Raw genomic sequence first — 22,683 nt, 5'->3', positions numbered from 1 at the left:
GATTCAGTTCATGGGGGAAGTGTTCAGCAGGTCTCATTGCCATGTACACTGCAGGTGGCTATCCCATGTAAAAACAGGGGGCGAATTTATCATTTCCCATGTAAACAGGGCCTTAGAATTTATACGCGTGCCCTCATGCGGAATTTATACGCGTGCCCACATGCATGCAACATGAAACACTCTATACAAGGAAAGCAACCCCAAATTTTGGTATTTTATTTTCTATCAAACAAAGAATAAGGTTTAATTACAACCGTCCGATCATGACCAATCTCTTAAGGTGTAAGGCCAATACTCTTAGACATGTGCCCGCCACTTGCCTGAACTGTCGGATCAGAATCAACGGTCTAAATCTTACCAGTCCGTTACGTTCGGCTTCTATAAAATTAGAAACATTTTCCCTCCTTACAGAGAAGAAACCCTCTCTATCTGAACAAATTTGTTCTTTCTGTCTTTTTCTTCTCTATGGAAGTTCGTACGGATTCTATTGATTATAGGGTAGAATTGCTCTCTCCAAATCCTGCTGAAGAGTCTGTGATTTTGTCAAGGGAACCCTCGTGGAGACTCAACTGTAATGATTTTCAGTTACCAGACAGACCCAAAGATCCTCCTCATGTTTTTCATGACTGTCTCAAGAACCTCAGTATGCTTTATCTTCTCTTCATTTATTCTTTCATTTTTTTGGTGGGGTGGGTTTTTATTCTTTCATTTTTCTAATCAAAACCCAGATTTCTCCCTCCCCATTTTCTCTCTTCAAATTTAAATCAATTGAAAAAATGCAAGAAGGGTCAAAGTCATATGGCTTTGTTTGTTTCTATTTTGTTTCCCTATTGAATGAAATATGAAAAAACTTAGGCCATGTTTGGATTGCAAGAAAAATATTTTTGATGGAAATTTTTTTATTTCTTTCTATTTTATTTCCCTTTGTGTTTTTTCTCTTGGATTGCAAATAAAAAATATAAAAAATTGATGACTGTGGTTGATTCAGACGGATATTAACATGAATTGAAGATCTCACTATGTAAAAATTTAATAATGTTGGTTCAAGTTATCTTTCTTCATGTGTACTAGAAGATTTTAGAACTAATTTTATTTTCCAAACTTTTTCTGAAAATTCATGCAATCCAAACAGGACCTTAGTGAAAAAACTAATCAATCAGATGGAAAATCATTAGTTCATAGATTGATCCTTTTTTTGAAACAAAAAATGAATTTGGGTTTTCCTTCTCTTATCAGGCAAACAAGGAAAAGTTGCAAAATACTACAAGAGGCAAGAGAAGCTTCTAGAAGGATTCACTGAGATGGAGGTTATGACTGAGATGGGTTGTTTACCAGGAGGTTTAACTCAGGTAGTTTTTGTTAATGTTTTTTTTAATTTTCTTTTTTGTTAGTTTTTTACATGGGCTTTTTATTGCTTACCTATTTATTTATGGAAACTGATATAGTCCTTGAATTTAGATATGGGTTTCTCTTATTCTTTTCAATTACTCTATTTTTTTTTGTTCTTGTTGGGGTAGGATGAAACAGAGAAGCTTGCAAAGAGCGAAAGACTCGCAATCCGTATTTCAAATGCAGCTAACTTGGTTCTTTTCATAGTGAAAGTTTATGCTTCTATAGAAAGCAGATCATTGGCCGTGATTGCTTCCACTTTGGATTCTCTGTTGGATCTTTTATCAGGCTTTATTCTTTGGTTTACTTCGAATGCCATGAGAAAACCAAATCATTATCGATATCCGATTGGGAAGAGGAGAATGCAACCAGTGGTAAGTTTGTTATGAACTCTACAATCCTGATTATAGACTATAAAATGAGAGATTTGGTGTATAAACTCTGTTTAAGAGCTTACCCCTTAGTTGACTTGCCCAAATTGACTCGGTTTTATTTATATTGGGTGAGTTCTTGGCCGAGCATGAGTTCTTAACACAGTTCTTGGCCGAGCATGAGTTCTTAACACACTTTCTGTACCCATTTGCTGATCGCGCCAATCAATCCGAATCAATAGCACACATTTGACAATGAACAAAATTTGGTATTTATGGACATATTGTTTAATTAATGTATAACTTCTTCTGTACAACTCCGAATTATAATCAGGTAGAACTACAGAAACTAGACTTCAATATCTTTTTATTGATAGTTTACATACTACTGTCAGTAGAGAATTATTCAGTTAAAACTATATCTAAACTTACTGTTACAGAAATTTAAAATGAGACTCAGTATATGAACTCTTTTTAAAGGGAACCCCAACTTGACTCGCCCAAATTGACTTGGTTTCATTTATATTGGATGAGTTCTTGTCCGAGCACGAGTTCTGAAGTCTTTCTGTACCCATTTGGTGATCATGCCAATCAATCCAAATCAAAAGCCCGCATTTGACAATGAACAAATTTTGCATTGGTCGGATGATTAGGAGTATCAAAATCTGGATTAAGTTTTAGGTTCCGGTCCATCAATTGATTAACCTGTCCTTATCAATGGGTGTTTACTTTGCTCTGATAAAATAGTAGCTGTAATATTGGTTTTGGTGGAATAAAATTTGTTACCTTTAAAAAAAAAAAAGATAAAATAGTAGGAACAGCTACGTTATTATTATCATAGAAAATGCTAAAAGACAGGAAATCTTAGCCTCATCAGCTTGTCAAGATTAAATGTCATTGAGAGCACCTTGATTGGATGATCCTAGGCCTTGTTCCATCAACTCTTTTTTTAATTGTTTTGGTTCTGTTATTTTCTTTCCTAGCTCATTTTTATATGGGTGGTTATATGATGGATGCAGGAAAATATAAGCAGGTAGAAATACAAGTGAGGCCCACACTTGTTCTATGATCCAAATCATTCATATCATAGGCCTTTCTATCAATGGGCCATGCATCAGAACCCACTTCTATCCAACGATTCTAACCCTACGATTGTTATCCGTTGAATGGATGTTTTGAAAACTAAGAAGCAATTGTCTATGTTCACGGCCACACAAAGGGCCTTGTTTGGGACGCGACTTGAGGCCCATAGACTGGATCTAGCCCCCCTTTTATAAGCTCGCTGAAATGTGTAGGCCCAATAACCCATTACTAGCAGTAAAAAGGGTAATTATCTTGGGTGAAACTCCTGCATAGAATAATTCATGGAGTGTTTGCTATAACTATCAGATCATGGTCCTCCAATGATGATAAGAAATAGAACTCTGGGTTCTCTAAATTTGAGTGTATCTCCCTAATTATAAGCAATGATCTTGTATACTTGTGGTTGGCTTCTGTGATAGGATAGTTTTCTTGCACTAACATTTTAATAACAAAGAAAAGGGTGTCTATTACCATTTTATTATAGGTCAATGATCTAGTGATAAAATATTGAGGCACACATGTATTTTATTGAGATATGCCTCACCTTTTGATCTTTTTTGAGGACCTTGTATCTCTTAGTACCTACGAGTCTTTGTCATCCTAACCATTAGATCAAGAGCTCACAAATGGATAATCAAAAAAAAAATATAAGCAACGAGACATTCAATAACCTAGGATTCATTTGATTATATAATTAAGATCATCTTATGAAACTTTTAGGCTATGGTGTGGGAGATCCAAATTGGCCTCCACTACTGGGTCATGCATTTTTTGAATCACTCATCCGTTTTGAAAATGTTCGAATGCAAGTCTTATCTTTCAAATGTTAAATATTATAAACTGGATGTGTTGGTCTTTATTTAAGCTTTTATAGATTTGTTGAGCTTGGGCTTAATCCTCAAGGCCAAAATGTGTTTGTGCTAGGCTTGGGCCTCAGAAAATATGGGCTAAACTTGGCCCACTGTGTACTAACACTTTAATAGTTTGAGGAGTTCAGACCCTAAGAAAGCCCAACAAGTTAGGGGTCATTTCAAATAACATAAATGGCCATACAATGTAAGGATATGATACTATGATAAGCCTTAAAAATGAGGAAGAGAAGGGGAAGCTGACCCAGGCTTACCCTCATGATGTTAGCATGATCTAGATGCTTTCATTGGTGGGCCTCTGACGTGTAGCTGAAATAATGTGAAATTCACTTTGTTCAAACAATTCTAATCTTACTTTCGTTATAAAATTTGAATATGGATAGTTGCTCTCTTTTTTTATTAATCATTCCTTTCAATGGCAATAATTGGGAGTTATAACCTTTTAAGGATATTCTCTTCATTTGTTGTCACTAAATCAAAACCAACATGACTTCAATTTCCAGGGCATCATTGTTTTTGCTTCTGTGATGGCGACTCTTGGTTTGCAAATATTGTTAGAATCTCTTCGGGAAATCATTGCACAGGTATGTATGTTTTCATTTACCTGTAAAAATAAGTAAATGGCCAAAATGGAAAACGATATCAGCACTCCCTTGTTTCAATAATTTCACTCCTTTCTTTGTTTATACTTTTTGAATTAACTCTAAAGGACAATTGCCTTTTTTTTCTGCAGTCTCACTCTACAATGGATCATCAAAAGGAAATGTGGATGATCGGGATCATGACCTCTGTCACAGTAGTGAAATTTGCACTCATGGTATATTGTCGACGATTTAAAAATGAAATTGTCAGAGCCTACGCCCAGGACCATTTCTTTGATGTCATTACCAACTCAACTGGTTTAGTGACAGCGGTCCTTGCAGTAAGATTCTACTGGTGGATTGACCCAACTGGAGCAATACTGGTAAATTTATGACTTACATTTTCACTGTCAACAGTAACACAAATACTTGTGCCCTTAAAGCACACAAATACTCAAAAACATAAGTTTACAAGGTTAGAATGATATACCAAACAGTATGAATGAGAACAAGTAAATTATAAAAGTGAATTACCTATTGCATTAAGTATAAAATATGCACTTCAACTTCACACAAAACATCGCTACCATCCAATCAGTACGCGTGCCTATTGATCAATGCCATCCAATTGATGGTCATCCTCTTGGATGGGCCATGATCAAGAGTCTCTCCTATGAAATTGTCTCGGCTATCTGATAAATGAGCCCTCGCCCATAACTTTTGTCAACTACCCAAAGTCAAGCTATTGATCAAACATATAGGCACATCCGGCCACTACAGTTTTAGTGCCATTAAATGTCCAAGGGGTGGTCCATTGATTGGATAGTAGAGATGGTTTATACCCCAAATTTTGGTCAATGGTTCGTCGAAATGATCTTTTCTCATATGTAAATGCTTTCCTTGATTAGTTCATTGCATTTCCTTAGTCTATGTAGTTGAAACCAACCTTTTGGCTCAAGCATGCCCCATGATTCTAAGTCGTTTGAGCATTTATTCAGATCTTTAACCATGCATCAATGACTTAGCTAAGATGCTATAATGAATTTTGGATGCAGATAGCTATATACACAATGGGAACATGGGCTAGGACTGTTATCGAGAACGTGTGGTCATTGGTTGGTAAAACGGCCCCGCCAGATTACTTGACAAAGATGACATACCTCGTATGGAACCACCATGAACAAATTCAACATATTGACACAGTTAGAGCTTATACTTTCGGTTCTCACTACTTTGTAGAGGTTGACATAGTCTTACCAGGGAACATGCCCCTGAGCGAGGCACACAACATTGGTGAGACACTCCAAGAGAAGCTTGAGCATCTACCTGACGTCGAGCGTGCCTTTGTCCATGTTGATTTTGAGTTCAGCCACAGGCCAGAACACAAATTTAAGGCATGAAAACGGCAAAAAGTGATAACAAGAAGCAATGACAAAGGCTACTGGTGATGTATTACTTGGCAAACAAACCAGTTAGAGAAATAAGACTACTTTTTTCGCTACTTACACTGCTTGGGAATTACTGTGTTTTTCCTTAATACTGTTCTGAATGATGGTCATGGCAGCCTTACAACTGATGTAACTGAGCTTGTTTTTCATTTTTACACTGTGTATGCCTAGGAATAAGATGATTCACATTGAGCCACATGCAAAGGTAGACTAGGTTGAACTTGAACTGATTAACAGAGTTGCTTACTTGATTTCTCTGCAGTAGCCAGTAGGGGCATTCTCATTTTAATATTGTTTCAGATGATCTGAGTGTTTATCCCCTAAATTTCGATTACGATACTCTAAACCTGAAGATTTCTTATAGTTTACACTACAAAGAGCTAGTCACAAGTCTTTAGGAAACATTAAAAATTAGTACATGTCTCTTTTATGGATAGTGAAAGTCCAAGTTAAACTATAGCCTTATCAAATTATTTTCCAATTTAAATATTAGCCTTGTCCAATTATTTTAGGGGGATTGCAATTGATGCCCATAAAGTCTAAGCACTTTTCACCATGTTAGAGTTTCTTGTTTCCACACAAGTGGATGCTCTATTTTTGTATTCTAGTTGGACTAGGACGGAAAATGAGAGATTTAGGTTCAGAAACCTAACTTGTGTAAGGTATTACGTATCTTATGCATAGAGGGGGAAGAGAAGGGGGAGCTTGAACATGTGGATAGTAAAGGTGGGTTTGCTTGAATGTTGGGTGATCTTGGGTTTCATCTCCTGGATTTTAGCATTGAACATGCAATGATTAACTTAAGAGATTGGAGATTATATATTATTTTGTAATCACTTGTGCTTGTTGCTCATAGTGGAAGAAGGTTTCTCTCCCATGGATGCCGGCAATCTTGCCTAACCAAATAAAACACTAGTGTTATCTATGTGTATTTGTAATTGTATTTATGGTTTCCATTGTGTTTGCCCATGTGTTTGCCAATCTTCGCCTACAACTTCAAACTCATGAATTTACGCCAATTGGGACATTTGTGTGTCCTTATTATGGGCACACAATCACTCAATTGATGTGTGACTTGATGCTATTAGGACATTCAATGGTCGATATTGTGTAAATTGTACACATGATCACTCGGTTAAACAATTGAGGTTCCAACTCATCCTAATAATTGTAGGAGAACAAAAACTTACATCATGGAAAACACCAAAATATGTATGAAAAATACATGTGTGCCTCTAGTTCTCTGCTTCGATAAATATTTATGGTCGATTACCCAACTAGTTCATATAGTCGATATCCAAATCTTCTTAATCACCTACCACCCAAGTTTGATGATCCCATCTTTGCACTGAAGACCACGATTATATCCACTATATAAGTTGGAAACGAAGGCCATGTTTGGCAACTTTGGAAAAGATTTGTGGGGCTAGTTGTGAGAGATGACCAGGAGCAGCAGACTTGTGTGCGTGCGTGCGTTGGTGGTCTTGTGCAACTAAGTAATTCGGTGCTCCAAGGCATTCGAATCATAGGCATATATATCAGATTTGAATCATCTCATTGTGGAGGGCGACTCGCTCAACATCATCAGGTGGCTCGACTGATCACTCTCTTCGCTGCTTTGAGGTCTTCGATGATGACCGCTGGAGGGTTTTTCCTGTCCGTTTTGTCTGTGTTGAGGTCAGGTAATTAGGAGGCGGATAGGTTAGCTTGCTCTGGTATATCGTGCATAGGGTTGCAACTTGGGTTAGGCGGATTGGGTCGGGTTGGGTCTTTATGGGAAAACATCCAAGATTCATACGCCTAACCCTACCCAAGATAGTTTCCTGGGTTGGTCAGGTTTTTAATGTTTAGCTTACTATAGAGATTAATTTCAAAGATTGTAGAAAACGATAAATTTTCCCATCCAAAATCTCTAAATTTAAGTTGTTAAGTGCATAAATATAAGAAGGAAACTACTTCTTCACATCACAAACATGATCACCTCATTGAAAATAATTATATCAATATAAGTGAAAATAATTTGGCATGCTATTTAAGAAAATCATAGCCCGCCTAAGAGTTGTGTCGGGTTTCAGTTTTTTTTCCCTTTAAACCTGACAGGACCCAAGATCGGGTCAGGTTTTTCAACATGAAACCCGACCCATGATTTTCTAAACCCAACCCATGTTATTTTCGAATCAGATTTTACCCGATCCAAGTTGCAACCTTAATCGCGTATGCGTTTAGAGACTTTTTATTCTCTTGCCTCCTTGAGTTTGAGGCCCCTTTTTCTTAATTTTTTCTATGTTGTAATCAGTTCCCGACCATCTCAGTCGTGTGGCTCATTGCTCTCTTCATTTAATAAATTCATTATTTTCCAAAAAAAAAGACTCCTAGTTTTAAATATTTAATTTTTCTCTCACTTAAAGACTTTTTTTTATTCCATGGAATAATTTTTCATGGCTGCCGAACATTGGCCTAAAAATCTTTAAATTACTGGAAAGAATGGATATATTGAATAATCAAATGAGGGAGATGCAAATAGTCAAAGTAGCAGACACATTATGCAGGCTCCAAATTAAAGGAAAAAAAATTATGAAGTAGGTAAGCGAAGCTAATTAAAGCCTATGGTAAGGACTTTTATCCCTCCACTTATGCACTTCACTCTAGCATACAATGCCCACAAACTATTGATCAAGGGTTACACCCAAAATTCTATAGCGAACTAGCATGCTTGCAGTTTGATGTAGCAGAAGATGAAGAGGAAGAACACAATTTTAAATACATGTAGACAATTCTAAAGGTACATGAAATAAAACTTTGGCATTTGGATATAGGGAAGAGAAACTTATGAAAAATAATCTATGGATCAAAATTCCATGGTCTAGTAGTGTTGCCGCTGAAATGAGAGTGAGAGCAGGTGCGGTCGAGATGAGAGAGATTTGAGAGGGTGCGGTTAAGATGAGAGAGATTTGAGAGTAGCTAAGGCCCTGTTCGTTTTAGATTGTGGCAACCGATTGTGAACCCCAAACCAATTCTTGGACTAAAAATTACATTTAATTTTGAGTCCCAATAATACGTTTCGGGCCCACAATTGATTGCCATAATCTAAAATTAACAAGGACTAAAAATCAGGAAACAAAAAACTCTACTTATTTTTAGCCACTAATCACCATCATCTAAGTCATGCCCTCTCAATTCTCTCTCCTTCTCAGACCTGCCCTAACCATCTCTCACCATTTGGTGACACTAATTTATCATAAAAAGAAGGGCGATGATATTTTGATGCCCTGCAGTACGCATAACGCATGTGCTCCCCTTTTAACGTGATTTGACGTTAACAAGCGTTTTAATGTCTAATCTTGAGTCAAATAATCAGTTTTAGAATCGGTTCTCAATATCCAAAACAAAAATGGGCACAGAACAAGGTTTAAAATTTCGGTTTCAGTACCGGTTTCGGACCCTGAAATTTTGAAATTTCAATGGGCATAGAACAAGGTTTAAAATTTCGGTTTGGTTACCGGTTTCGGACCCTGAAATTTTGAAATTTCGACCGAAATTTCAATGGGCATAGAACAAGGTTTAAAATTTCGGTTTCGGTACCGGTTTCGGACCTTGAAATTTCGAAATTTCAAAATTTCGGTCGAAATCCGGTACCACAAAGAAAATGGTATTTTATTCAATATTAAATTTCGGCCGAAATTACTGAAATTTCGGTATAATAAAAAAATAAAAAATAAAAACACTGGTATTTTGTGTGAAATTTTGGATAAAAAACGAAATTTCGACCGAAATCCGAAATCGGTCGAAATTTAAAACCGTGGCACAGAAGGAGGACAACAACTCATAAATTTTTAGCAATTTTCATGAGTTTTAATGTCCTTCACATTGACAAGTGGGTCCCACCCTTTTGCCCCCTCCTGACCAGTTAGGCCAGACAAGATGGAGTGCTCTCTCGGACCATCATCAAACAACAAGTCTTCGTCATAAATGGGTCAGAACACGTGCTTGACGGAATTGGAGTGGTCCGGTCAGTCTCGAAAATAAATCCCGCAAATCAAGCACGGGGGAGAGAGGCAAATAGTCAAGAGTCAAACACATTGGGCCCCACTCCAACTAATGTATCTCACCACGTTTTTAACCTAAACTTAATTTTAATGATTTGCTTCCCTTTCAATATTCTCTCGTGTTTTTTATTTTTACTTCATAGAAGGAGAAGATGCCTTTCTCTATCACAACCACGCCATCTATGACGTCAATGTGTCACGTCTCCCGAGACGGACCCATGTCCGCACCGCAAATAGCAAAACTTCGCTTTGTAAGTTCGACGTATTAGAATTTAGAATAACAGGCTGGCAAGGAGACGGGCTGCCTTACAGAGACCGGAAGCGAAGAAATACCTGTATGCCACCTGGCGCAGGGAAGGGATCTAAACATTAATGGACGGGATTAGCATGAAATTGAGTATTTTTTCAAAGAGTACAGTGGGGCCCACTTCAAAGGATGATCCGGCACGATCATTTGTTTGGCTACAACATAAATAGGATGTGACCAGTAGATCATTTCCATAGGATGATCCTAACCCTCCGATGTGAAGATGGAATGCATATTATATAAACCACTACGGATCGGAGGGTTAGGATCGCCCTATGGAGATGATCTACGGGAAACATCCAATTTATGTTGTGGCCCAAAAAATGAAAGGTTTTCATCATCCTATGAAATGGGCCCACTTTAGTTTTGAAAAAATAATTAACTTCTAGCTCATACTGCACATAAAAGCTTTGCATAAAAACTCATTTCAGTACTCAACTTAACTCAACTAAGCCTTTTGTCCCCGAGCTAGTTAGGGTTGGCTAATGAATACTTTAGAAAATTTTCATGAAGAAGGTGAAAGAATCTACTCGGCTCAGATTGACTAAGTCTAATCCTGACACTAGTGGGATCCGTCTACATGGATCATTTTCTTTCATTCTCTCATATCAGTAGGACCTAGAAAACTCGAGTTGAAATGGATCGTGACCTGACTAAACTCAAGCCTTTTATGAGCAAGATTTTCTAAAATGTGGGCTAATGAATCCTTTAGAAAATTTTCATGATGAAGGTGAAAGAATCTACCCAGATCAAATTGACTAAGTCTAATCTTGACACTAATTGGGTTCGTCTACATTGATCATTTTCTCCACATTCTCTTATATCAGTAGGACCTAGAAAAACTCGGAGTTGAAATGGATTGTGACTCGACTTAACTCAAGCCTTTGACGACCAAGATTTTCTAAAATGTGGGCCCTATGTGGCATCGTTGAACATATTGACGGATCAATCTTAACCATTGATCAATAATATTTTACATTTGTATGATTCAAACTTTATAAAGTTTGGGTATCGCTCACTGCTCATGTTAGGGCAAGCAACTTGACATACAATTGCACCCCATGAACAGTGAAGATATGAACAATGCTATAATTGAGAAATTGTATGCTGTTTGTCTACGCTAAAAAAAGTCCAACTGGGCCCACATGCTTGGATGATCTAAACCATGTATTTGTGGGTTGATCTTAAACCATCCGAGATTTCGGTGTAAAATGGATGACTCAAAAAGTTTAAAATACACCAGTATGAAAACCTCCACAAATTGGAGGTGTGAAACTAAGCTTTTAGAGTAACGGGTAGTTTCATATGATATTAGACACAAAAGTCCTGAGTTCAAACCTCGTCAATAGCAAAAATCCACATATAATGGCCAAAACCAAAAGAAGGGCCACATGTAGATCAACCCTAGAAAGAGGGGCCGCACGTGAGGGGAGTGTTAAAGTATAAAAGATTAAACAACGCCATATCTAATAGCTTAAGCTTTTGGAGTTACTGGTAGTTTCAAAGGAGGGTAAAATCATCTTATGGAGAAGATTTTTGGTGCACGAGCTATCAACAGTGGGTACCAACAAATGAATGGTTCAGATCATCGAAGAACGTGGCCCCCTCCAGTGTATTTATAACCACTCATTTACATTACAGGGGGGGTGGCGAAAGGAAGAAAGGAAGCGAATATATCATGGTCCCGATGATGTCACCTCAATTAATGATGTCATTGAATGAATGGATTATATTACCGTTGTTTCGGCGAAACTACATAACTCAGGACTTTCCCCTTCGAGAAGAAAAGGAGTGGTCTCTACTCCCCCAACCCCCGCCACACCTACGTGGCCTCCTCCGTAACCATCCATCTATACTTCAAATGGACGGCCACGATCACAAGAAAGTCAAACTTTGACCCATCATGTTTCACGTTCCACAATATATAAACGTTCATAGAATACATCATGTCTTCTTTCTTTATTAGCAAGGGACTAGTCTCTAGTTCCATCTCTCCCTTCCTCGTACGGCCATGACCAACACTAATTCCAACCCTAACGACCGGTTGCATTTCTACCAGCGGATTCCGGCCGCCGGGCAACCGGTGCATGGTTCTCCTCCTGCGAACTCCATGTTCAGCCGAGGCCCCGCCGTGTCGGAGTCTATCATTGTCACAACCACCACGGCCTCAGACCCGATAACCACACACAATAGTAATAGCGTCGGCGTCGGCTTAGGCATCGATGGTCGGATCGGAAAATCTTCTCGGAGGCGCTCTAGGGCTTCGAGGAAAGCTCCCACCACCTTACTAAACACCGATACCACCAATTTTCGAGCCATGGTGCAACAATTCACCGGTTCCCCTGTCATACCATCGTCCTCAGATATCCAGACTAGTGGGCCCGCCCCAAATTATGTGTTTGGGGCACACCATCAACATCATGGGGTGACCAGAATGCCTTCTCAAAACGATTATCATAATCAGCAGCAGCAGCAGCAGCAGCAACAACATCAGCAACTACAAGGGAGTGAAAATCTAATTTTTTCGTTGGGTAACACAAGTGAGGCATTCGTTCCCATTTTTACCAACCCTAGACCTAATTTGGAGATCCCAGATGGTTTTCTAGAGAGTATTTCTTCTAATATGTTCCCTGTACATACTTCCACTAAAGATGACACCCATGATTATATGTTCTATGAAAAGTGAGAAAAATAAAAATAAAAAATGAGTACATATGTAAATACCTATCATACTTTATATGCTCTTTCGGTACTTTTCATTTTTCAAGCTTAAATATATTTGTAACGTAAAGAAGAAAAGTGTAAAAGAGGGAAGGGGGTGAATGTGAGTGGAGTGGGCCCTCTTTTCCCTCGGTTGTTTCCATCCGCATGTTGGCTTTTATTTGAATAATATTGAGGATTGGTACTTGTACTTTCTCATTTGCTCTACAGATTCTCATTTTATCGGCACCATATACGTGGCATGATGGGGAGTGATCAGTGCCATTGAATCGGTCGGTCACCATGGGATCGACTGTATGCGATGTCCAATCTCACGTTGATCAGATGATCTTATCCACTGATTCAAACATAGGGTTGGTGAGAAGGAAATTGGATGTAGAAAACCTAACTTCAATGAATATATGCAGACAAGGAGGAATGCATCAGTACTGTAAAGCGGGTCATGTCTTTGATTCATCTAAACCGTCCAGTAGAAAGGCTTTTTTTTCGATCTTTTATGGCCCAAAAATCACACCAATAATGCAATCGTGACATATCAACAACTACACCATATACATAATTGGATATTAGGATTGTACGATTGAGTGATTTTGGGCTATAGGAGATCTAAATCAAGACCTAACAAATGGACGGTTTAGATCACTTAAATGTGGGATCCTTTAAGCCGTAATGGGCATGCCTTGTAATAAAATGGGGTCACGCCCAACTTACATAGTTCTCGCATATAAGTTTCGTAGAGATTTTATATGGTGTAAGTCCGTGTAGTCCAGTATTTGCCAAAAAGTAGTGTATGGCTTACACGATAGGATGATCCAAACCATCCATTTGATTGGCCGCAGCGTAAATAGGTTGTGTACCAAAAATCATTTCAATAGGATGATTCAACCCTCTAATCTCTATGAGTTTCAACAATATGCATAGCGCTAATGGAAATTATTTTTTGGGCACAACCTATTTACGTTGTGGCCCATCAAATGGTTTGGATCATCCTATAGTGCAAGCCCGTACAATAGCTTTTGAAAAATACTGGGCTACCCTGGCTTACACCATATAAAAACTCAAGTTTTCTAGGTCATAATATATTTGAAGAGTCCATGTGTAGGAGCACAGGTGATATCCAAAATTAATGACATACTTTTTAGCATATTTCTAAATGAATATACCATATTTTGGAATTTTGAAATTTAATGGGTGGAGAGGAGTATCCTATGGATTTTGTTCATATCAATGGATAAAAGGTGTAAACGAGGCAAAAATGGTGCCCAATAATTACCTTTAATTAAGAAAGAATCATACAAGAGAAATTGAGTAATTATTCACGAAATTATGAGACATTTCTGTTTTATTTCAAATTATTTGACATCAGAAACAAATGTTATTTTTCGTAAAAAAAAAAAAAAAAGGGCCCATAAACTTAGGGTCTCCCTTCTCCCAAGTCCCATGGTGGCAAAGATGGGACCCATTTCAGTGGGCCACCTTTCTCTTCTGCTTTAGAAACTTGTATCTGGATTATTACTTATTAGGTAAAGAGTGGAAATGTTGGACAGGACAGGGGGCGGAAATATCACATCCCCCGACATCTGGTCAAAGTTTCCGGTTATGGTTCAGCTACGATGAGACAGAGAAAAGTCAAAAGGATTTGGAAAGAGAAAAGTATGAAATGTGGGCTAATGTTTGGAGTAATTACGGATTGAGCGCACTCTTAAAACAAGAATAAAAAATGGGCTAATCTTCAAAATCGGGTTGAAAAAGACCCTTATACCCTTCCGACATCGACAGAAACGTCATTCAACTTCATTTTTCATTACTGCCTATTAACTCAGCGCACTTCACGAGGCTTCTTCTGGTTCGTTTGAATGCGTATTTGAACACGAAATTTATCAATGACTTTTTTTAGTTCAATAATAAATTTTAGGGGCTGTTTGATACACAAAATTTAGAATCTTAGATTTCATCAAAATTGTAGATGGGAGATGCTAGGGGTAAAATCAGAATCCACCGTTCAGATCCAGACACGTTTTGTGATACCCTCTAACGGTCCTCAATGCATCGCCACTCTCTTTCTTCAGATAACAAACTCCACGATCTCCCTTGCCATGTCATCCGAAGTTGTTAGAGATCGGATCTCACGATCGCATGGCTAAGACATCAAGCTCCAACTAACGTATACACCATATATGATTGTGTTTACTTCCTGACCAATACAAGGAAGACAGTTAGGCCTTACACCAGGCTACTGGGTATGAACCCCTTTAAAAGAGGACTCTTCTGCTCAAACGAGAGGAAGAGAATGAAAACACACTCCTAATTCCAAAAGAGTAGCACTGAGCTTTCTACGGCACGAGCTCTCTCCCCTGTCACCTCCTCCTCCCTAGACAAACAAGATCTAATCGGTAAAAGGTTTCAATTCATAGATTAACATGTGCTTTCAGTTATCTTTCTACATATATTTCATCTTGTGGTACAAATTTCTAACTAGAGAGTCGGAGTGATCTTTCAGAGTTAAATCTCCAGGATCCCTTACGCTTTACTGTGAGCGTAGGTAGTGAACGGCAGAACTCTACCAGCTGTGCAATCACATAGATGGAAATCAGTGCTATCAGGAGACGAGAGAAGGAGACAACCATCATTTTCTGATTTCTCGCCCTTCTTTCCATTAGCAAGAGATTAGGAGATCATCCCATGTTTCCCGGGATGGGGGAGGGATTTCTAAAACCTGGATTTCTAGCTTAAAATCCAAAACTCGAGAGAGAAGCGAAACGGATGGTCTCCTTCTTCTCTTGTCTCCTATCTACAATTTTGAAGAAATTCAAGATTCTAAAATCCACATATCCAAGTGGCCCCTTAGAGTTGAAATTGATTCTCAAAATCCAAAAGCCTAAGACACAATCGAGTATTCTCATTCAATAGAAAGGAATTTTTGGGATGTTATCTTTGCTTTTCAATGTTGACTGTTGTCTACTAGCACGCTTATCTAATGCTCACATGACATAATGTATACGATGATGTTCTTATTCATGTGAAATAATCAATGACTCCAAAAGCTTAATAGTTAAGATGTTAGAGTTGGTGTTATTTAATTATTTATACTTCAATACGCCTCACGTAGAATTTTAATATCAAAGAGTTGTTGGGTTTTTAACGGACGACCTGCCGCGAGGCAATAGCTCTAAATACCATGTGAAATAACCAATTATTCCAAAAAGCTCAAGCTGATAGAGTTGGTGTTATTTAATCATTTATACTCCAACAATTATTGAGTATTATGATCAAACCCTTCTTCTTCTTCTTCTTCTCTCTCTCTCTCTCCACACTCTCTTTCCTCGCTTCTCTCCCTCTCCTCCCATTTCTCACAACTCGTCCACTGTTATTCCATGGAATATTTTTTCATGGTTGCAACCATGACCAAAGTCGTCATCTATCTACAAATCGCCGGAGAGAGAAGGGTTTGAGAGTTAGGAATGCATGAGAGTGAGCTAAAAAATATGGGTTAAAAAAGTTCTTCACCAAGGCAGCATATTTTTCGTCTATTTTTAGTGTCCGTTCATGCTCTCCTCACTCTTACTGTCGCACTTCCCTCTAGCCCAACACTTCATCTCATTTTGGTAAAATTGTCACATGATTTGTTACACTAAGAGAGTGACTTATATTTGAGTGAAGACCTAGACATGGGCTATCACCATAGGGGTACTTTAGTCCGTATAGAATAAACTCGAGGCAGTGATAAATTCACCCCCCCCTTTCTATGATGAATTCACCCCTTATTTAAAAAAAATGGACGGTACAGCCCACACCATGGAGGATCAAAACCGTCCATTTGATTGGACATAACTTAATTAAATAGGTTGCACCCAAAAAATCATTACCATAGGGTGATTCTGACCCTCCGATCTAAAGAGGACTCACATTATGGAAACTTCTATAGATTGGACGGTTGGGATCATTTTATGGAAATGACTTTTGGAGCACAACCAATTTACGTTGCGGCCTATCAAATGGACGGTTTGGATCATCCTATGGTGGGGGCAGAGCGTGAATTTATCACTGCCCTAAATTTGGGTAGTTTCGTCAACATGAGGGGAAAGTTATACCCTTCCTAATCTCCATCGCAAACTTGTGTTTCATTCTTGAATTCTGCAATGTTTGGAGCCATTTTCTCTAATCCCTCTGCAACTATTTTGAGTTACCCAAATCATAAGAGCTTAAAGGCGTTGAAGCTCAGAGCATCGCTTCCTCCAGCGAGCAAAATCTTCGTTAGAAGTAAGAAATTCTCATGCCCAAATTGTCTTTTCTTCTTCTTCTGGACTCGAAATTTTATATTTTCTTGTGATTTCACTCTATTTCTCATCTGGGTTATCTTCAAATAGTTGAATTACTCTTTGATTCGTAGTTCTCGATGAGTTATTTGACGACAATGAGCATCCTCTAGTTTTTTATTCCTTTTTTTGTCCTCTATTTGTGTGTAAATAGTACCAAAGCTTTAGTTGAAATTCTCTTCATGTAGTTAAATTCACTTTATTTTGATATTAAATTTCACCCTTTATTGTGAACTCACTTTATTTCTCATCTGGGTTTCTCTCAATTGCACTTGTGGTGGTGTTGTTTTTGACAAGTATGAACATACCCATTTTCTCTTTTGCTTCTTTTTTCCCTGTTAATGTAATCTGTGGTTGTTTGTAGCAGTTAGATTTTTATTTTCTTGTGCATAAATGTGGAATTTCAGGTAATAACTGGTTTAAAACAAATTGGGTTGTTCTAAAAAAATATGAAATTTCCACTGAATAGGTTATGTTTCCCATTCATTGGTATTTCGGTTGGAACTAACAACAACACTCGCTTACAAGTGCAATTGAAGAAGACTTGCAGATGATGGAGCATAAACTCCCTCAAAGAATATGCACCTAAACGTCTAACTTATTAAAGAATGTTCATATTTGTAATTTTGTATCCCTGACCAAGATTTGAAGATCTATGGATACTATTTAGAAGGTTGAGAAGTAAACTCATGGCTAATAATTTGAGAAATTCGAAAAGGACTCTCAACAGAATGTTCATATTTGTAATTTTGTATCCCTGACCAAGATTTGAAGATCTATGGATACTATTTAGAAGGTCGAGATGTAAATTCATGGCTAATAATTTGAGAAATTCGAAAAGGAAAGTCATGCTACTTTGGCAGACAAAAACTTAAAAATGTCAGGACTGCAACAAGCAGGAGTTTATTTCATGTTCTAGTGCTAAAACCAAGTATGCGATTAGGACTTCCAAGTGGACTTACTTTGGTGAGAAGGTTAATGAAAGAAGCCGAGAAACTCAATTATGAGCTTACATTATGCAAGCAAAGTGTGATCAACGTTGGTACAATACTATGTTTCACAGAGAACCAAACATTTGTAGGTTGATTGTTGCTTAATAATGAAACAAGAGAACAAAGGACCTATTAAAACCACTTCCAATCGAAGTAATGGCCACCTAGCAGATGTATTCGCTAAAGCTCTTCGGCATGACAAGATTCACTCTTCCATTAGCAAGCTTGGAATAGTGGAATTATATTCTCCATATCAAGGGAAAATCTTCAATATGTTGTTTGATGTATTGTACTTGTATTTTGACCATTACAAAATCATCCTAGTTATTGAACCTTTTTTTTTATTAAATATCTAAGTTGGATAAATATTGAAGGGAAAGTCTTCAACATATTTATCGAAAAGGTTTTTTTTTTTAAAAAAAAAATTGATGTATTGTATCTAAGTTGGGTATTTTTCACTTTGAAATGGAAGTAAAAACATGCTCCTTCTAACCCAAATCATGTAAATTCATAGTTCTTTTGTTCTAATCTTGACTTTGACAAAACTTCAAAACAGTCTCCGGGCATTTTTTTTCCTTCCAACCGAACCATCATATCCGTTTACCAATTGCTGTGCCGTGTCACCTTATCTGACATTAAACATGGCATGTTCTCGGGTTTTGAAGCGAGGCATGTGTCACTCCCATGTTTTGATAATTGCACTAACTCATCTGGCCTTTTATTATTTAAACAGCTGTCAAAAGTTATTGCATGTCCAATAGAATTGCTTAATAACATGAGTATGATATGTTGTTTATATTGTAAAGCTAGATATGCAATCCAATGCTTATTTGGCATTTGTTCTTTTTTAAGTTCAGTTGTCAAAGTAAATGTATGCTATTATTTGCTGCAGCTGTGTCTCTTGTATTATTTGACTATTTTCTATGCAGTAGTTCCTATTAACGGCAGTCTTAGTAATGAGTTGATTATTTCTGTAGCTGCTATGTGTACAAGTGGAATCTTGGTTTTTGATTTATAGTTGAGCAAGTATGTTGTTGCATTAGAGACCACATTGTCCACCGGTGAAAATGTTTATTGGGCATCTTTTTGTCAATTAAATCCTACTCAACCTATTTATGTGTATCAGTTGTTTCTTTCCAATAAATTATTTAGCTTCAGTCTGTTAGGGAACATCCCATTTTAAGGTGTTTCGATGTCAAGTAGTCTTCTGATTAAGAATTTAATCATTTTTCACGAATGTAACTAGTAAATGCTAAGGGTTTTTTTTTTTTTGGAGTGAAGTAAATGCATATGGTGTCAACATGATGAACAAGGTCACTATTTTGTTAAGGTTTACATAAGATATTCCGTGTAATCATGCAATTTCCTTGAAATATTATATACACTCAATAAGAAATTTCTTTTAAATGATATGTTAACTACATTTAACATTGTTGGTTTGTTTGAAACTTTTATTTTCTAGTTAGTACTTGTTTGTTTGTACTGTCATATCTGACCGATTTTCATAAATAATAAAAACCATGTGTTTCTAGCGATTTGGGTTAGGAGAACTATAGACTCGTATGGCCAAAGTCCTGGTATCAAATTCTAGTGGGCCTTTGGTTTTCTTTAATACATTCCCAATGAAAATCCCTTGGGACCTTTTTCAATCTTTTTGCAACCTTAGGAGGTATATTTGGAAAAGGAACATGAAGTAAACCGACAAATTTGACAATATCACTTTGATGAGAGTAATTTTCCCGCCAAATGAAAGATACCTTTCCTCCATGATGTTAGATTCTTTTCCACACTTTCTGTATCAGCTTTAACAAGTTTGATGCCCCCCACTAAACGCTTACCAAGGTTAATTTTTAGGCCCGAAACAACATCAAACCATTTAGATAGCTTTCTCAAATTCTTCATGTCCTCTTCTTTATTGTTAAGAAGTATGAATATGTCATTTGTGAATTGCAAATAAGATATAATAGGAGCATCTCTTCGAACTTGGAACCAACCCACAAAACCCCTTTCCTTCCCCCTCTTAATCATCAAACTAAGCGCTTATGCCTACTACGATGAAAAGGTAGGGGGGAGCTGGATCCCCTTTGAATTCTTCTTGTGGTTTGAAAGAAACTCGTTGATGCTCGATTGATAAGTATTGAAAAGGAGGCCATTGATAAACATGCCGGATTCCATCCTCTACAACGATTTCCACATCCCATTTTTTCTTTGATAAATTCTACCAATTCCCATTCAATATGGGTTGTAAGCCTTCTCCATATCAGTTTTTGCAAACAATACCAGTTGTGCCTTCGCTTTTCTAATGTCTAAACATTCATTTGCAATTATTACTCAGTCTAATATCTGTTTAACTTTTATGAATTCTCCTTTTAATGGTGATATTATATCCCCAACCACCTATTTTAAGCGATTTGCAAGAACTTTTTTTTGGATTTAGACTATGCATGAGGTTAATGGGTTGAAAATCTTTAATCTCTAGTGCTCCTTTCTTTGTGGGATGAGAGTGATGAAAGTTGAGTTTAATCCCTTTCCTATTTTACCTCTCTTATGAAATTCCTTGAAAGCGTCAAGTAAATCACCTTTTATGTTTTCCCAAAAGGACTGATAAAAGGCCATTGGGAAGCCATCTGAACGGGCACTTTATCCTTCTTTATCGAAAAAATCGCTTGCTTAATGTCTCCCTCTTTGAAATCCCTTTCCGACCATTCCTTCCTTTTGGGTGTGAGAATTTTGAAATTCATTTCCTCTGTCTTTGGTCTCCATGATTTATCTATAGATCAGAGCCCTTGAAATTATTGAGTGATGGCACTTTTTATCTTGTCTCTATCACCTAGCATTCTTCCATAATGTTGTATAGAATTAATGGAGTCAACTATTAGTCTTGTATTTGCCATCCTATGAAAGAATGAGGTATTTTTTGTCTCTCTTGAAGCCAATTGTCTCTAACTAATCTCCTCTCTTGTTGGGATATTTTCGTATTCCATTTTTTATATTCCATCTGTCTACAATATGTTCCTCCTCTAATGGCCCTTCTTATTTCAAATGATCAATGATTTTCAATTTCCTTACTATTTCTTCATCCTCTTTCTAAACTGTCGCGACCTTTTCCATTCTTTCATTTTCACTTATATTGATTTTATTTTCTGCAGAATTTGAAATCTTTACACGCTTCCACAGGTGTTTCCCTTCACCATTTCCTCACTTCGTCAGCAAAATCCAATGCTTCCAATCATGATAGATCCATCTTAAAAGGTAGAGGGTCACCTTCCCTTTTTTCCAAATCCAACAGTAGTGGGTTGTGATTGGAAATTGGTTTTGGTAAAGTTACAGAGCCTCTGGTTTTGCCTGCCTTAACCCGAGATGTTCATGCAAATGGATGACTTCTATTTCAAACTTCATTTTGAACACATGCATAGGGAACCCCCACATAAAATTAAACTTGAAATATATTTGTTTATGTTTGCGAGCATGGTTTGAAATTTCGGATCAGAAAACCGACATTTCGCCCCTCTTTACCCAATTTCGTCCGAAATTTCGGGATTTCGGCTGAAATTTCAGTTCCAGCCAAGTCCGAAATTTATGCTGAAACCGAAATTTCAAACCATGTTTGCGAGTACCCATTTATGCCATCTGTATAATGTACATACACCTATCAATCTCAGGCAAACACATCCTTAATCTACAGGATGTATAATTTTGTGTCCATTGGTATACCTCTTTCAATTTTTTGTTCTAACACTGTCGATCTTCCTTTCGGTATTGTTTGAGTTCTAATGGTATTTTACGCAGCAGATATATCATATTCTACAAATGAAAGCAGCTTGAGAAAAGATTTCTCAGATTTTGGTCAGATAGTAGAAGGTAAACATGCTATAGCCACTTTAATTCAAACATATTGTTTAAAATAATATGTAGAAGCAAAAGCATTGTGCATGTCACCTTCATATTATCTAATTTATATGCTTATTGGTTAAACTGTTCTGTCAGTAAAACTTGCAAAAGATGAAGGCACAAAGAGATCAAAAGGTTATGCGTTTGTACAATATACTTCTCAAGAGGCTGCTATGCTAGCCATAGAACAGATGGACTCTAAGGTGATACTTTACTTACTTTCTTTTACTCAGTTTACAAGATCTCAAAAAGCTTATGACTTATGAATCTGTTTCTCCTTCCCTCTCAGTGTCTGGATGGCAGGACTATTTATGTGGAACTTGCAAAAGCTAGGCCTGACATATTTGGTGCTTACCCTATAACCTCGGGCCCCCCTACTGAGAAAAACTCATAGATGCTAATACAGTAATGAATCGTTCAAAGGGAGATACCATTGAGTTGGATTACTATGCCAAAATACAACAAACTATAATAGGTGATGTGGGTCCTTTATTTGTATTAAATTAGTGGGCCTTTTCTCTGAAAAAACATTAAGGGTACGTTTGGATAAACCAAACAGTGGGAAAATCAAAGTAAAAGGACACATTTTCCATTTACTAGCTGACATTGTTAAAATTTCCTCTCAAATCAAGAGAAAAAGGAAAGCAAAGAATGGGGAATCTATATTCA

The 22,683-nt window shown here is 37.3% G+C and overlaps 2 protein-coding genes across 3 annotated transcripts; both read left to right on the top strand.

Moving 5' to 3' along the window:
• Nucleotides 1-377: 377 nt before the first annotated feature.
• Nucleotides 378-5,992, top strand: LOC143854991 (metal tolerance protein 9-like). Its single transcript, XM_077365143.1, has 6 exons — nt 378-643; nt 1,237-1,349; nt 1,518-1,763; nt 4,216-4,296; nt 4,446-4,676; nt 5,349-5,992. Exons 1-6 carry the CDS (start codon nt 466-468, stop codon nt 5,691-5,693), a joined length of 1,194 nt encoding a protein of 397 aa, XP_077221258.1. The 5' UTR covers nt 378-465; the 3' UTR covers nt 5,694-5,992.
• Nucleotides 5,993-16,885: 10,893 nt separating this feature from the next.
• On the top strand, nt 16,886-22,683 carry LOC143854780 (small RNA-binding protein 11, chloroplastic-like). 2 transcript variants are annotated; one of them, XM_077364890.1, is made up of 5 exons: nt 16,886-17,075; nt 21,301-21,375; nt 21,916-21,984; nt 22,111-22,217; nt 22,304-22,683. In XM_077364890.1, exons 1-5 carry the CDS (start codon nt 16,955-16,957, stop codon nt 22,406-22,408), a joined length of 477 nt encoding a protein of 158 aa, XP_077221005.1. In that variant the 5' UTR covers nt 16,886-16,954; the 3' UTR covers nt 22,409-22,683. The 2 variants fall into 2 exon arrangements, with proteins under 2 accessions (XP_077221005.1, XP_077221006.1); XM_077364891.1 differs by lacking the exon at nt 21,301-21,375 and having other exon boundaries at nt 16,891-17,075.

The sequence above is a fragment of the Tasmannia lanceolata genome, unplaced genomic scaffold (assembly GCF_043159265.1).
Source record: "Tasmannia lanceolata isolate RefF3 unplaced genomic scaffold, GAP_Taslan_0.1 ptg000020l, whole genome shotgun sequence".
Taxonomy (NCBI): domain Eukaryota; kingdom Viridiplantae; phylum Streptophyta; class Magnoliopsida; order Canellales; family Winteraceae; genus Tasmannia; species Tasmannia lanceolata.
This window is presented reverse-complemented; position numbering and strand designations above follow the sequence as displayed.